The sequence below is a fragment of the Rhinoraja longicauda genome, chromosome 27, assembly GCF_053455715.1.
Source record: "Rhinoraja longicauda isolate Sanriku21f chromosome 27, sRhiLon1.1, whole genome shotgun sequence".
Classification (NCBI taxonomy): domain Eukaryota; kingdom Metazoa; phylum Chordata; class Chondrichthyes; order Rajiformes; family Arhynchobatidae; genus Rhinoraja; species Rhinoraja longicauda.
Window position 1 is genome coordinate 826,648 of NC_135979.1, and position 15,183 is coordinate 841,830.

At 51.2% G+C, this 15,183-nt stretch overlaps 1 protein-coding gene across 1 annotated transcript in view; it reads right to left on the minus strand.

Annotated features, from left to right (window-relative positions):
- LOC144606614 (myomesin-3-like) overlaps nt 1-15,183 on the minus strand; it is a 44,414-nt gene that overhangs the window by 6,001 nt on the left and 23,230 nt on the right. The window contains 15 exon segments of the mRNA XM_078422885.1: nt 936-958; nt 2,248-2,284; nt 3,622-3,785; nt 4,863-4,968; nt 5,781-5,819; nt 6,886-6,973; nt 8,037-8,147; nt 8,248-8,315; nt 9,139-9,198; nt 10,221-10,365; nt 11,712-11,848; nt 14,174-14,210; nt 14,212-14,219; nt 14,299-14,356; nt 14,358-14,406. Coding sequence (XP_078279011.1) covers nt 936-958; nt 2,248-2,284; nt 3,622-3,785; nt 4,863-4,968; nt 5,781-5,819; nt 6,886-6,973; nt 8,037-8,147; nt 8,248-8,315; nt 9,139-9,198; nt 10,221-10,365; nt 11,712-11,848; nt 14,174-14,210; nt 14,212-14,219; nt 14,299-14,356; nt 14,358-14,406 — 1,130 coding nt within the window.

Genomic DNA, 15,183 nt, shown 5'->3' on the forward strand with positions numbered 1-15,183 from the left:
CGTTTAGTTTGGAGATACAGCGTGGAAAGAGACCCTTTGGCCCACTGCGTCTGTGCTGCCCAAAGATTCACCATATTCTATAGTCTAGTTCTATTCCACACTCTAGGACAATTGTACAGAAGCCAATTAACCTACAAACCTGCACGTCTTTAGAGTGTGGGAAGAAAACGGAGCGCCCGGAGAAAACCCACGTGGTCACAGGGAGAACGTACAAACTCTGTACAGATCGAGGACCACTCATACCCCCTTCCATCCTCTATGTATGTACGCAGCTCTACCGCTGTGCCACCATGCTGCCCTGTGAAGCTGAAGAACTGACTGTCACTACTAAAGCAGTGAATATCTGGTCAGGTTGGGACTTTGGACTGAAGACTGACAGAACACCCCCACACAACACAGGACACACACAGCAGCTCAGCACTATTGGAGAGGGACACACAGAGGGTTGCCAACTTCCTCACTCCCAAATACAGGACAAGGTGACGTCACCGCCCCGCGCCCCACGTGACCTCAACCAGCCAGCGGCCACGTGTTCCCGGCCTGGGCGGCCGCCATTGTTGGAGCGGGAGCACGTGGCTGCTGGATGGGTGAGGTCACGTGGGGCGCGGGGCGGTGATGTCACCCTTTGTCCCTTATTTGGGAGCGAGGAAGTTGGCAACCCTACTAATACGGGACAAGGGCGGTGTCGTACAGGACAAACTAATTTAGCTCAAAACGGGACAGTTGGCAACCCTAGAGACACACCACCTGTCAGTGCCAGAAGGCTACAGAAGGCTACAGTGCCCACACCTGGCCAGGTATCGCACCTTTAGCCATGACAGCCGGCCCCTCAGTGTCAGGGAGCAGTGCCCCCAACACGGGGGAACCTCACAGTTAGAAAGTGACCGGGTGTAAGCTCCACACATTAATAGTTACAATTGGTTGAACTGACTTACTTTTCTCTGCAAATACTGCTTGCCTGAAAGAGAAATACAGCAAAATTCAGGAGCTTCATTGATGAATTGTTTCTACATTTTGTACATGCATGTATGTTGTTATTTCAGAGGAAAATATTGAGTTATAGAGTCAAACAGAACAAAACAGACACGTGCTGACCAACGTGGCCCATCTACGCTACTCTCATTTGCTTGTGTTAGACCCATATTCCTCTCCAGCTTTCCTATCCATGTGCCTGTCCAAATGTTGTTAAAGTATCTGCCTCACCAACCTCCTCTGGCAGCTCGTTCCTTACACTCACCACCTTCTGTGTGAACAAGTTGCTTCTAAGGTTCCTATTCCATCTTTCCCATCTCCCCCAAGTCCTTGATTCCCTGGCCCTGGATAAAAGACTCTATACATTCACCCTATCTATTCCCCTCATGATATTATACACCTCTGTAAGATCACCCCTCAGCCTCCTGCTCTCCAAAGAGTAACGTCCTCGCCTGCCTCAACCTCTCCCTATAGCTCAGACCCCGGCAACATCCCCGTAAATCTTCTCTGCGCCCTTTCCAGCTTGACAACATCTTTGTTATGTGTGGGGCATCTCTGCTGGAGATACCTTGGTCAGTTACTCTGGACATCTCCACCCCTGCTGCAGCGCAGTAACAGTGGAGAGAGCCAACGGCTGTATATGCCGTGTTACTCAGGCACTCTGCATCATCATAGCTGCACGCATCCTCACTGTGATCAGTTACAGCCTTGATTTTATTGCTCTAGTCTCTGGAGCTGAAGAAGGTCCCCGACCTAAAATGTCACCTATCCATGTTCTCCACAGATGCTGCCTGACCCACTGAGTTACTCCAACACTCTGTGAAACGTCACCTATCCATGTTCTCCACAGATGCTCCCTGACCCGCTGAGTTACTCCAACACTCTGTGAAACGTCACCTATCCGTGTTCTCCACAGATGCTGCCTGACCCACTGAGTTACTCCAACACTCTGTGAAACGTCACCTATCCATGTTCTCCACAGATGCTGCCTGACCCGCTGAGTTACTCCAACACTCTGTGTCTATCTTTGGCGTATTTCCGTGCTGTATGACTCTATATTTTTATGACTTTTACAACAAGCTAAGTGCCATTCGATCTCCTTGGTATGTTTATAGCGATGGAAGTGTGCTTGGCTGTGTGGACAGCTTAGATTTGGTGCACCTCCTGGTGTTGTCAGCTTGGGTGGTGTTAACAGGGTCAGTCAGACAATTAGCAGCTCTCAGCCCGTGAGTATATAGTTTCATGCATGAGCAGAAGCAGCAACCAGAATCTTACTTCAGTCTTTGGTATTCAGCAATAGCTTCATCAAACACTGAAAATAAAGCCAACAAATGTAACATTAAGACAAATATCGAATAATAATCGGAGCATCAAGGCAGGAAGATGTCAATTGTCTCTTAAAACATGTCCTGGCATTAACCACGAATGATTTGTGATCTAACCACAAGGAACTGGAGGCCAATTCTCTGGATGCATTCAAGAGAGAGCGAGATAGAGCTCTTAAAGATAGCGGAGTCAGGGGGTATGGGGAGGTAAGGCAGGAACTGGGTACTGATTGTGAATGATCAGCCATGATCACATTGAATGGCGGTGCTGGCTCGAAGGGCCGAATGGCCTAATCCTGCACCTATTGTCGATTATCTCTAACTCAGAAAGGTGAGATCACAGATCAATGGAAACACAAGGAAATGCAGATGCTGAAACCTGGAGCAGAACACAAAGTGCTGGAGGAACTCAGCGGGTCAGCCAGCATCTGTGGAGAACATGGATAGGTGACGTTTCACAAAGTGCTGGAGTAACTCAGCGGGTCAGGCAGCATCTGTGGAGAACATGGATAGGTGACGTTTCACAAAGTGCTGGAGTAACTCAGCGGGTCAGGCAGCATCTGTGGAGGAAATGGACAGAGAAAGTTTTTTGCAGATCTGAAGGAGGGTCTATCCATCACATACACGTAGTCATGTACTGTCTTTCCGCTGACTGGTTAGCACGCACCAAAAGCTTTTCACTGTACCTCGGTACACGTGACAGTAAACTAAACTCAAACTGAAACATTCCCTCCACAGATGCTGCCTGTCCCGCTGAGTTCTTCCAGCACTTTTGTGATTTTTCTGAAGGTTCCAGCATCTGCATTTCCTTGTGTCTCCATTGATCTGTGATCTAACCTTTCTCCTCGTATCCCTCAACAGTTCTGGGAATGAAAATCCACCAATCTCAGATGCAAACTAACAGTCCTGCAGTGTTTGTAAAACAATGAGATTTTTACGTCTCATCAAAATGTAAAAATGAGATGACATTTTTCATGTAAGAAATCTTGGACATTTCAATCAATGAGTCTAAATTTCAAAGAAAACAACCCCCCAACATCTCATCTTTCCCTGTAATTAAACCTTTATAAGTCCAGATATCAATCTGAGAAATCTGCATAACATTCCCTCCAAGATCAACATCTTCTTCCCAACATGTGTTGTCTTTCTGCTGACTGGTTAGCATGTAACATGTAACACAAGCTTCTCACTGTACCTCAGTACACGTGACAATAAACTAAACTCAACTAAATATGCCAAAGTCAAACAATTTGTAGACATGGAATAATTTGTACACATGGAATAATTTGTCCATATCTTGGAATATATTTGATAACACCGTTACCTTTCTGTGATAAGTTGAGCTCGCGTTTGTGTTTCAGTTTCCCATCAAACATCTCCAGCGTGTACTTGCCCTTGTCTGCTTCGGTTGGGTTGAAGACCTGCAGCCAAACCTCATGATGATCTGATCCAATCCTCCTCCTGTCCTGAGACTCCAGGCTCTTGTTGCTGAGGGAAGGAGCACATGTTAGTTATTGGTCCAGGGTGTTCTCACAGAGTTTCCAGATCTGCGATGTTGCACAGGTGAGCACAGGTGAGCACAGGAGAGTGCTGAGCGGCCCGGTGTTGGCTGGACGCAGGTAAGAAGGGAGATTTATTGGCTGTCCGTGTCTTCCTCCATTTGATGAGGATCCCCCTTCACCACCCCCTGGCAGTCAGCTCCACATTCCCATCGTACACTGAGCGAGATTCATTCCCTCCCCTCCCCTCCTCTCCATCTACCAATTCATTGGGCAGCACCGTAGCACAGCGGTAGAGTTGCTGCCTCACAGCACCAGAGACCCAGGTTCGATCCTGACCACGGGTGCTGTCTGTACGGAGTTTGTATGTTCTACCCGTGACCACGTGGGTTTTCTCCGTATGCTCTAGTTTGCTCCCACACTCCAAAGACGTGCAGGTTTGTCAGCTAATTGGCTTGGTATAATTGTAAATTGTCCCTTGTGTGTAGGAAAGTGTTAGTGTGCGGGGATCGCTGGTCGACATGGACTTGGTGGGTTGAAGGGCCTGTTTACCTGCAGTATCTCTAAACTAGATTTAAATCTCTGCCCTCATGTAGTGGCCTCTCTAACTGGAAAAAAAGTTCTGGTCTTTACTTTGGACTTTGGAGATGCAGCAAGAATAGCAGCCCTTTGACCCAGTGAGTCCGTGCTACCCAGCGATCACCCTGTACATCAGCTCTATCCAAGGGGTGGTGAGTGTACGGAACGAGCTGCCGGAACAGGTTGTTGAGGCTGGGACTATTGCAGTTCAAGAAACATTTACACAGGTACATGGATAGGATAGGTTTAGTGGGATATGGGCCAAATGTAGGGACTTGTATAGATGGGGTACATTGGTTGTTGTGGGCACGTTGGGCTGAAGGGGCTGTTTCCACACTGTATCACTCGATGGATATTATTAATAAGAGGATCTTTAACTCACAATCATCTGACGTCAACAAAAACTAGCTGCCTAATGCAGCAAAAATGTGCTTTTAATTTCCACTTCATGTATTATTTGTGGAGTTTAGTCAGAGTTGACCCTCACTTTAAGGCCCAGGATTTCTTCATGTAGTCCACGTTGTACTTCAGTGAGGAGTAAATCTTTATTCCCTCGGCTGTTGGCTGCACCTTCAGCTCCGAAGCTGTAGATCCTGTGGGAGAAGGTGCCGGAAATTAACAGCGGTAGACACAGGGTGGCAGGGTGGCGCAGCGGTAGAGTTGCTGCCTCACAGCGCCGGAGACCCGGGTTCGATCCTGACTACGGGCGCTGTCTGTACGGAGTTTGTACGTTCTCCCCGTGACCTGCGTGGGTTTTCTCCGAGATCTTCAGTTTCCTCCCACACTCCAAAGACGTGCAGGTTTGTAGGTTAATTGGCTTGGTGTAGATGTAAAATTGTCTCTAGTGTGTGTAGGATAGTGTGATCTGTGGGGGTCGCTGGTTGGTGCGGACTAGTTGGGCCGAAGGGCCTGTTTCCATGCTGTGTCTCTAAACCAAACTAAACTAAACAAAATGCTGGAGTAACTCAGCGGGTCAGGCAGCATCTGTGGAGAACATGGACAGGTGACGTTTCAGGTCGGGACCTTTCTTCTCAAGTGCGTCCTTCCATTGATCTGAGTCAAGAGTCCTGCTCCTTGCTCCACACACGCTGCCCAACGTGCAAGGTGTCTCCAGCACGGCAGGATTTTATTTCTGATTTCCATCGCCTGAAGTTTTTTTCAGTACATCGGGTGTGGAGAGATCTCCTCATCCAGGGGCAGGGGGGGAGGTATTGATCACTGCCTCAAGGAGGGGTGAATGTGACCCGCAGAAACATGAATGAATGTGCGAGTGAACGAGTGAATGATACTTCAATGAAACATGATGATAAAGCAACAGCATTTCACTGGTTGATTACAGAGATATCCAGAGGCAGTGAAAGGCGCTAGTAAAATGCAAGAGGTTCTTTCATTTAAAAGTACTCACCAGCAATGTTGCAGATTTCCCGGAGAATGTCGTCAAACACTGCAACAGATTAGAGGCAGAGTAAACACAACGAATGCTCCTGATGTTCTCATCAAAGCTCAGTAGAAAACACTAAGCTCTGCCAAATTTATAACGTTTAACTTTAATAGAGTCACAGAGCTGTACAGCACGGAAACAGGCCCTTCGGCTCACGTGTCCATGCCAACTGTGTTAGTATACCGCGCGCACTGGGCCAGGCACATTTGCCTGCACTTGGCCCATATCCTTCTAAATCCTTCCTTTCCTATCCACATATCTTTGGAAATGTCATTTGAAAGTACGGTTGCCAACTGTCCCGTATTCGCCTTGACATCCCGTATTTTGGGCTAAATTGGTTTGTCCCGTACGGGACCGCCCTTGTCCCGTATTAGGCCCGCGGGCCGCTGTCGGCCGGGACAGTGTAGGCTAACGGAGTGTGTTCGCATAACGGAGGTTGCGTAGCAACCCGCCTCCCGGCCCGGGTGGCCACCATCGATGGAGCGGGAGCACGTGGCCGCTGGCTGGGTGAGGTCACGTGGGGCGCGGGGCGGTGACGTCACCCTTTGTCCCGTATTTGGGAGTGAGATAGTTGGCAACCCCTAGTCACAAGTCATAATTGTACCCACTTCTACAGCTTCCTCTGGCAGCTCGTTCCAGATACGGACTACTGTCTGAGTGGAAAAGGTGCTCCCAAGGTCCCTCTTAAATCTCTCCCCTCTCACCCTCACCGTGTGCCCTCTAGTTTTAGAATCCTCTACCCTGAGAAAAAGACTGTGAACGTTCACTTTAACCGTGCCCCTCATGGTCTTGTACACCTCAACAAGGTCACCCCTCAGCCTCTGAGATCAGAGGGATAGTCTGTGAATCTGTGGGATTCATTGCCACAGACGGCTGTGGAGGCCAAGTTAATGGATATTTTTAAGGTGGAGATTGATAGATGCTTGATTAGTGTGGGTGTCAGGGGTTATGGTGAGAAGGCAGGAGAATGGGGTTAGGAGGGAGAGATAGATCAGCCATGATTGAATGGCAGAGTAGACGTGATGGGCCGAATGGCCTAATTCTGAGCCTATGACCTGTGAACCTATACCTTGATCAAGTATCTTTAGAACGCTGGAATCCTCCCCTCTCTCATCAGATGTCACCACTTTGTAAACTCCATCATCGCTTTTGGTGATCTAGAAGGGAAATGACGTTGTAAACTCTAACACAAACCGCCCTGGTAAACAAAGGCTGGAGTTTCCCTCCATGTGATCTCCGTGTACCAGGGAGTTAGTTCACAGGCGGTCCCTGGGATGGTGGTTTGTCTGATGGGGTTTGCTGGTTGGTCTGGTATGGTCAACATGCTCTGTCCATGGGGACGGTTGTTGGTCTAATATGGTCAATGTGCTCTGGAGACACAAGCGAATGCAGATGCCGGAATCTTGAGTGAAAAACACAAAGTGCTGGAGGAACTCAGCGGGTCAGGCAGCATCTGTGGAAGGAAGGGAAAGGCAACGTTTTGGGTCAGGGCTCTTCTTCAGGAACTTGACCCAAAACGTTGTTAATCATTTCCTCCACAGATGCTGCCTGACCCACTGAGTTCCTCCAGCACGTTATGTTTTTCCTCTAGATTCCACCTTCTGCAGTCTGTTGCCTCTCCTTGTAATAGTTTATGATCATGGTTCAGATAATGGTCATCAGGTCATGAGGGACAAGCAACAAGCAACATGGATATGAAAGTGTCAAAGGACCAATTCATCAGTGAGCTGGTGCGGCACGGTGGTACAGCGGGTAGAGCTGCTGCCTCACAGCGCCAGAGACCCGGGTTCCATCCTGACTACGGGCTCTGTCTGTACGGTGTTTGTACGTTCTCCCCGTGACCATGTAGGTTTTTTCCAGTTTCCTCCCACATTCCAAAGACGTGCAGGTTTGTAGGTTAATCGGCCTCTGTAAATTGTCCCAAGTGTGTAATATAGAAGTGGTGTACGGGCTGATCGCTGGTCGGCACGGACTCGGTGGGCTGAAGGGCCTGTTTCCACGCTGTATCTCTAAACTAAACTGAACAAGACTGTACAATGTGGACAGCTTGATCGTGATCATGTATTGTCTGTCCGTTGACTGGTTCGCACGAAACATAGAAGCTTTTCACTGTACCTCGGTACACGTGCCAATAAACTGAACTGAAGGCAGCACATTATCCGTACAGTAAACGAGGGCACAGACCAGAGCCAGGGGCAGGGAAGGTCACGGCGGGCACACCTGTGGGATGGAGAGGGCGCTGGCGCCCGTGTCCGGGTCGTAGGTCGGCTGGGCAAGTGGCTGCCCGTCCTTGCTCCACTTGACCTGGGTCTGGCACCTGGTGTTGGTCACCTGGACAATGGGCAGAGCAGACAGAAATCAGACATGGACCGCTGGTACTGGCCGATGAAGATACACGCCAGCAACGGCCCCTCACAGCACCCACTTGTACCTGACAGGTGAGCAGTGTCTCACAATCGTCCGTCACCACCCAGCCCAGGTACCTCTCGAAATAGGGCCCTGCAGTGCAGACGGAGAGGTGTCAGTGCAACCAAAGCAGGAGGAGTGAAACAAATGCAATGTAGGTGGGGAACGAGGGGGGGGGGTGTAAGGGGACTGAGGTGGGGAGTGGGAGGGAGAGGCAGGGATTAGGGTGGGAGAGAGGGAGAGTGGGGACTGAAGGGGGGGGGGCTGGGGTGGGGGTGAGGGGCAGGGGTGGGGGTGGGGAGAGAGGTAGAATGGGGGACTGAGGTTGGGGTGGGGGTGAGGGGCAAGGGGTGGGGTGGGGAGAGAGGGAGAGTGGGGACTGAGGGGGGGGTTGGGGTGGGGGTGAGGGGCAGGGGGTGGGATGGGGAGAGAGGTAGAGTGGGGACTGAGGTTGGGGTGGGGGTGAGGGGCAAGGATTAGGGTGGGAGGGAGGTAGAATTGGGACTGGGGGGGGGGGTGGGGGTGAGGGGCAAGGGATGGGGTGGGGAGAGAGGTAGAATGGGGACTGAGGTGGGGAGTGGGGGTGAGAGGCAGGGATTAGGGTGGGGAGAGAGATGGGGAATGGGGACTGAGGGTGGGTAGGGGTGGGGCTGAGGGGCAGAGGGTGGGGTGTGGAGAGGGGGGGGGGTAGGGGTGGGGCTGAGGGGTAGGGGATGGGGTGTGGAGAGGGGGGGGGGGGGGGGTAGGGGTAGGGATGGAGGTGATCAGGATGAGAGTAAGAGCAGACCTGAAATCTTGACCCATTCCTTGTCTCCAGAGATGCTGCCTGTCCCGCTGAGTTACTCCAGCACTTTGTGCCTATCCCCAGTGTAAAGCAGCATCTGCAGTTCCTCCCCACACACGCCCACCCTCGTACCTTGTTTCCTCCTCCATTCGTTCCTCTGGAAGTCGCACTGTGACAGAAGGTTCCGGAACTCTGAAAGGAAATTGGGACAAAAACACAACAAAATCTCATGAGGCGGCAGATGTTGGAATCCTCAGCAAACATCATCGTCAAAAGACATTCTCATTCATTTATTAATAACATTTGGATGGATACGTGGATAGGAAAGGGTTCGAGGGAACTAGACGACCCGTGGTCCTGTTGGGTCCCCGTTGTGGGGCCGGGGGCGGGCGAAGGGGGGAGGAAAGGTGAGAGGGAACCACGCACCCCGGCCCCGGGCGGCCATCGGGGGGGGCCAGCAGCAGGAGAGCGGCCGCAAGGCTCTGCGCCACGCTCGTCGTGTCGGCGGCCATCTTCTTTGACCTTTTCTCTGCGCCGCGCTGCACCATGGGAGGAAGGTCAGGCGTGGGACACCCCGGGACGGGCGCAGGTCCTCCCGGGGCAGGCACGCCGCCGCCAGGCCCGGAAAACCCTCCCCCGTTGTGACGCCGTATTAGATCAAAATAGCGATCTCAAAATGGCGATCTCAAAATGGCGATCTCAAAATGGCGATCTCAAAATGGCGATCTCACACATGACCCTTTGGGTTTCCATAGTGATGCCAAAAACACAGAAGTATTAGATCAAAATGACTTGTCCCATTCACAGTATAAAGTTTATTAAAGTTTATAAAGTGAATTACTGTTAAAATATAACAAAACGTGACACTGCACACTGCAGGTGAACAGTGAGTAAGGGGGGCCTAAAACTGTTGCGCTAACGTGTACCATCTCTGGAGAGAAGGAATGGGTGACGTTTGTCTGTCAGACTCTGAAGGGTCTCGATCTGAAACGTCACCCATTCCTTCTCTCCAGAGATGCTGCCTGTCCCCGCTGAGTTACTCCAGCACTTTGTGTCTATCCTCGGTGTAAACCAGCATCTGCAGTTCCTTCCTGCGCCTTACTACTGCCCCATGGTTCACGCGCTACTAGTGACCCATCAATCTAGTTTGTAACTATTGGCACAGCAGGCACAGTCAGTCGATGGAGGCAAGCAGTGCGTCAGTGGCAACTTACTGTCGTTGATCAAGACCAGGGTGAACTGGCCCGAGGCCTTGCCATCGTGCAGCTGGGCCGTGTACGAGCCCTGGTCAGCACCAGTGAAGTTCTGGATGATCATCTCCACAAGGCCACTGGCTTTATCAAAGTTGACTTTGTGAGTCTGTGAGGAAGAGAATTTTATGTCAAAATATACTTTATTCAGGGAATAAATATAGACGATACACGTACCGAGCAACAAAGTCCATCCGACATTCCCGGATGCGATACATACGCATTCCTTGTTACCGACTGCTCCAACTTCAAGCAACCCTTGTTCCCCCCCTCTCTACATCCCTCCCCATCCTCGTTCTCCCACCAGTCTGACTGTCTTCCTCATTACATTTTATCTTTGTACGCTTCCTTGCCACCTTACCCCAGCCAACAATGATCTATTCTACATTTACCTTGAACCGCATCCCCTTTGATGTCTCATCTTTACACCCACCCTTCCATATCTCTAGTCTCCCTCTCCCCTGACTCTCAGTCTGAAGAAGGGTCTCAATCGGAAACGTCACCCATTCCTTCTCTCCAGAGATGCTGCCTGACCCGCTGAGTTACTCAGGCTTTTTATGTCTATCTTCACTCGTTGTTGTTTCCACGTTTTAATATTTACTTCCATCATAGAACACGGAGACAGGTTCTCTGACCCAACTCATCCCTGCTGACCAAGATGCCGCTGCTAAGCCAGACCCATCTGCCCGCACTTGGCCCACATCCCTCAAAACATGATCGTTATTAATTACTGCTGGTTAAATCTGTGGCCTGTAATTTTAGGCTTCTCTATCTTGTGGGAACAACAGTGCCTGTTCACCTTATCCCCACCCCTGCATTTTATAAACCTCTACCTCGCCCCTCAGTCCCTGTGGTTTAGAGAAAGTAGTCCCAGCCTATCCAGTGGTTATGGGGAGAAGGGGTTCAGAGGGAAAGATAGATCAGCAATGAATGAATGGCAGAATAGACTTGATGGGCCGATTGGCCTTATTCTGCTGCTAGAACTTATGTACCTGTGCTGCCTGACCCGCTGAGTTACTCCAGTGTTTATGTGTCTCTCTCAGCTTGCTCTTAACTCCTGTCTGCAATGGGCAATGGGGGGAGCAGGATCAGTGACCAATACCAGCCTTGCATCTGACTCCCACACCCTCCGAGTACGGTTGCCAACAGTCCCGTATTAGCCGGGACATCCCGTACGGGACCGCCCTTGTCCCGTATTAGGCCCGCGGGCCGCTGTCGGCCGGGACAGTGTAGGCTAACGGAGTGTGTTCGCCTAACGGAGGTTGCGTAGCAACCCGCCTCCCGGCCCGGGGCGGCCACCATTGGTGGAGCGGGAGCGCGTGGCCGCTGGCTGGGTGAGGTCACGTGGGGCGCGGGGCGGGTGACGTCACCTTGTCCCGTGTTTGGGAGTGAGGAAGTTGGCAACCCTACCACCGAGTGAATAAAGAAAACCAAGGTTTAAGCAAGAAGGGTTACCGGATTGCTTGAAACTTCCTTCTTGTTGAAGATGAGCTGTAGGTGGGCTGCTGGGGATAGATTCTCCACCCTCAACCAGAGCCGCACACTGCCCTTGTCAAGTAGTTCCACAACCCAGCCGGACCTCACACCAATGACTGGCAACAGCAGAGTGAGAGTTGGCAACAGCACAGTGATTACAACAGGGCAAACACCCAAACACAATCCCCCTCCACCACTGCCAGGTCAGGTAGCAGTTGGTAAAGGTCAGCAGGTACATTCAACACAGGATCGGGTACGTTAGACTTTAGAGCTATGCCGCGGAAACAGGCCCTTCGGCCCACCGAGTCTGCACTGACCAGCGATCCCCGCACACTAGCACTATGCTACACACTCGGGACAACCTTTACAAGGGGAGAGGAGGGAGTGGCCGGGGTGGGACTGGTCCTTGATGATGCTGCTGGCCTTGCCGAGGCAGCGTGAGGTGTAGATGGAGTCGGTGGGAGGGAGGTTGGTTTGTGTGATGGTCTGGGCTGCTGGCCTTGCCGAGGCAGCGTGAGGTGTAGATGGAGTCAATGGGAGGGAGGTTGGTTTGTGCGATGGTCTGGGCTGCGTCCACAACTCTCTGCGATTTCCTGCGGTCGTGGATGGAGCTGTTCCCAAACCGAGCTGTGATGCATCCTGATAAAACTCTTTCCCTGGTGCACGTGGTGTAGAGGTTGTTGAGAATTGCTGGGGACATGCCGAACCTTCTAAGACTTGTAAGGAAGTAAGGGCATTGGTGCTTTCTTGGCCATTGCACAAGTTGCTGGTGACATTTAGTCCGAGAAACCTGAAGCTTCCGACCATCTCTACTTCAGTGCCGGCCGTGTAATCGTGTGTGTGTGTATCGCCTCACTTCCACAGTGCAATCACACAAGTGGCAGAGGTCAGAGATTCTGCCCTTGGCTGCAGGTGCTGACCCATCAGGCCACATCTTCAATGCACTAGGATGGAAACTGCAGGCAAGTGTAGGGAGCTTGGTGAATGAGAAGCCAAGTCGCTCGGCCAAACCTCCAGCTGTGATGTAACAGTGCACTAGTTTAATTGTGAAAGGCACAATATTGTCAACTGAAAATTGTTAGCCTCTTGGCTCTCGTTGGTAATTCCTCAGGGGTAACTCTGAAAGAGCCGAGGAGGGTAGTTGAGGCGGGGGACTATCGCAAAGTTTAGGAAACATTTACACAGGTACATGGACAAGACAGGTTTAGAGGGATACTAGACCAAGTGGGCCAGTTGGGCCCAAACCTCTCCTGCATTGGTGCAGGAACCTCCCCTACCATCGTCCCCTCTCCCCTCCCTCCCCTCCCCCTCCCTCCCCTCATTCCCCTCCACACTTCCCTCTCCCCCACTCCATCCCCCTCATCCCCCTTATATTTGGTTTTCATATTACCCACGTATCTGCCTCATCTGGAGTCCACCAGCATGTTTAGCACTCTGGTCCAGGGCACTTGTTATCTGGGCTGTGACCTTGTTGACGTTTGTAAGTCGGGTGATTTGGAGAGGCCACAGTGGCAGGAATGAGGCCGTTCATGATGATACACGCACGTAACGAGGTTTGCTCATTACAATTCTGAACTTTAGCCAGATTACTGCAATGTAACTTGCAACTTTCAATAAACAATGTGGATGAGTAGCTCAGACATTTTTGTCAGCCTTTTGCTGCTCATTTTTAAGAGACATTAACTATGTATAAATGTCAACAACCTTCACATTTCAAATGTCACACTTCAACAAATCAAACGTGTGAACAAAGAGGACGGACATTCACAACAGACACTTTTGTTCCGACCCGAAGCTGCAATCTCTCAATCTCTCTCTCTCTCTCTCTCTCTCTCTCTCTCTCTCTCTCTCTCTCTCTCTCTCTCTCTCTCTCTCTCTTCTCTCTCTCTCTCTCTCTCTCTCTCTCTCTCTCTCTCTCTCTCTCTCTCTCTCTCTCTCTCTCTCTCTCTCTCTCTCTCTCTCTCTCTCTCTCTCTCTCTCTCTCTCTCTCTCTGAAAGACGATACATGATTACTGTCCAGCCGTCCACAGTGTTGTTGACCTGCTGTTGGAGGAGAGGTTTAAAAGACTGGAGCAGTTGTCACGAGGGACTGCTGATCCACCCCTGGGACCAGTGTTCAGGGAGGCGCCTGGTCTGGGCGCCATCTTGGGTCAGCACCTTGGTTCAGGAGCTCAGGTGGCCAGCGTTTCCTTCTTAGAAGTCTCTCAGATTAAGGATGGGTTGCTTCACGTTCAGCACAGGTGTTGTGGGCCGAAGGGCCTGTTCAATAGACAATAGACAATAGGTGCAGGAGTAGGCCATTCAGCCCTACGAGCCAGCACCGCCATTCACCGCCGTTCCTGTGCTGCACTGTTCTGCTTTCTGTGGTCTACATGCAAGTTGTTAACCGCATTGGTTTTCCAGAAGATTTAAAACTGGGACATTTTACAACAAAGACTCACCTGGGTGTTTTTTCTGGTGGCTCAGTTCCTTCAGCTTTTTGCAGCTCTGAAAGAAAGGGTTTAGACTTCAGATTCCATGTGAAAGGGTTCATTTGTTATTTGACGGGAATTGAGAATTAGTTTACCTTCGTTAGTTAAAGTGTGACTGGAGGAAACTCCATCAGTACCGGTCACTAGCACCGAGGTAAACGCCGAGGTCAGCTTCTGCTGGGTCAATCAGGATGAGCTTGGACCTGGAGAGAGGGGAGAGAGAGGGATGGAGAGAGAGAGAGAGAGAGAGAGAGAGAGAGAGAGAGAGAGAGAGAGAGAGAGAGAGAGAGAGAGAGGGAGAGAGAGGGGGGAGAGAGAGGGGGAGAGAGAGAGAGGGGGGGGGGGAAGAGAGGGAGAGAGAGGGATGGAGAGAGAGAGGGAGAGAGAGAGAGAGGGGGAAAGAGAGGGAGAGAGAGGGATGGAGAGAGAGAGGGAGAGAGAGAGAGAGAGAGGGAGAGAGAGGGAGAGAGAAAGAGGGAGAGATGGAGAGAGAGAGAGAGAGGGGGGGGGGAAGAGAGGGAGAGAGGGAGAGGGAGAGAGAGGGAGAGAGAAAGAGGGAGGGAGAGATGAGAGAGAGAGGGAGAGGGAGAGAGAAGAGAGAGGGAAAGAGAGGAGAGAGAGGATGAGAGAGAGAGGGAGAGAGGGAGGGGGGGAAGAGAGGGGAGAGAGGGATGGAGAGAGAGAGGAGAGGGGGGGGGAGAGAGAGAGAGAGAGAGATGGAGAGAGAGAGAGGGAGAGAGAGAGAGAGGGGGGGAAGAGAGGGAGAGAGAGAGAGATGGAGAGAGAGAGGGGGGAGAGAGAGAGAGAGAGAGAGAGGGGGAGAGAGAGGGAGAGAGAAAGAGGGAGGGAGAGATGGAGAGAGAGAGGGAGAGGGAGAGAGAGAGAGGGAGAGAGAGAGAGAGAAAGAGAGAGAGGGGGGAGAGAGAGAGGGATGGAGAGAGAGAGAGGAGAGAGAGACAAGAGAGTGAGAGAGTGAGAGA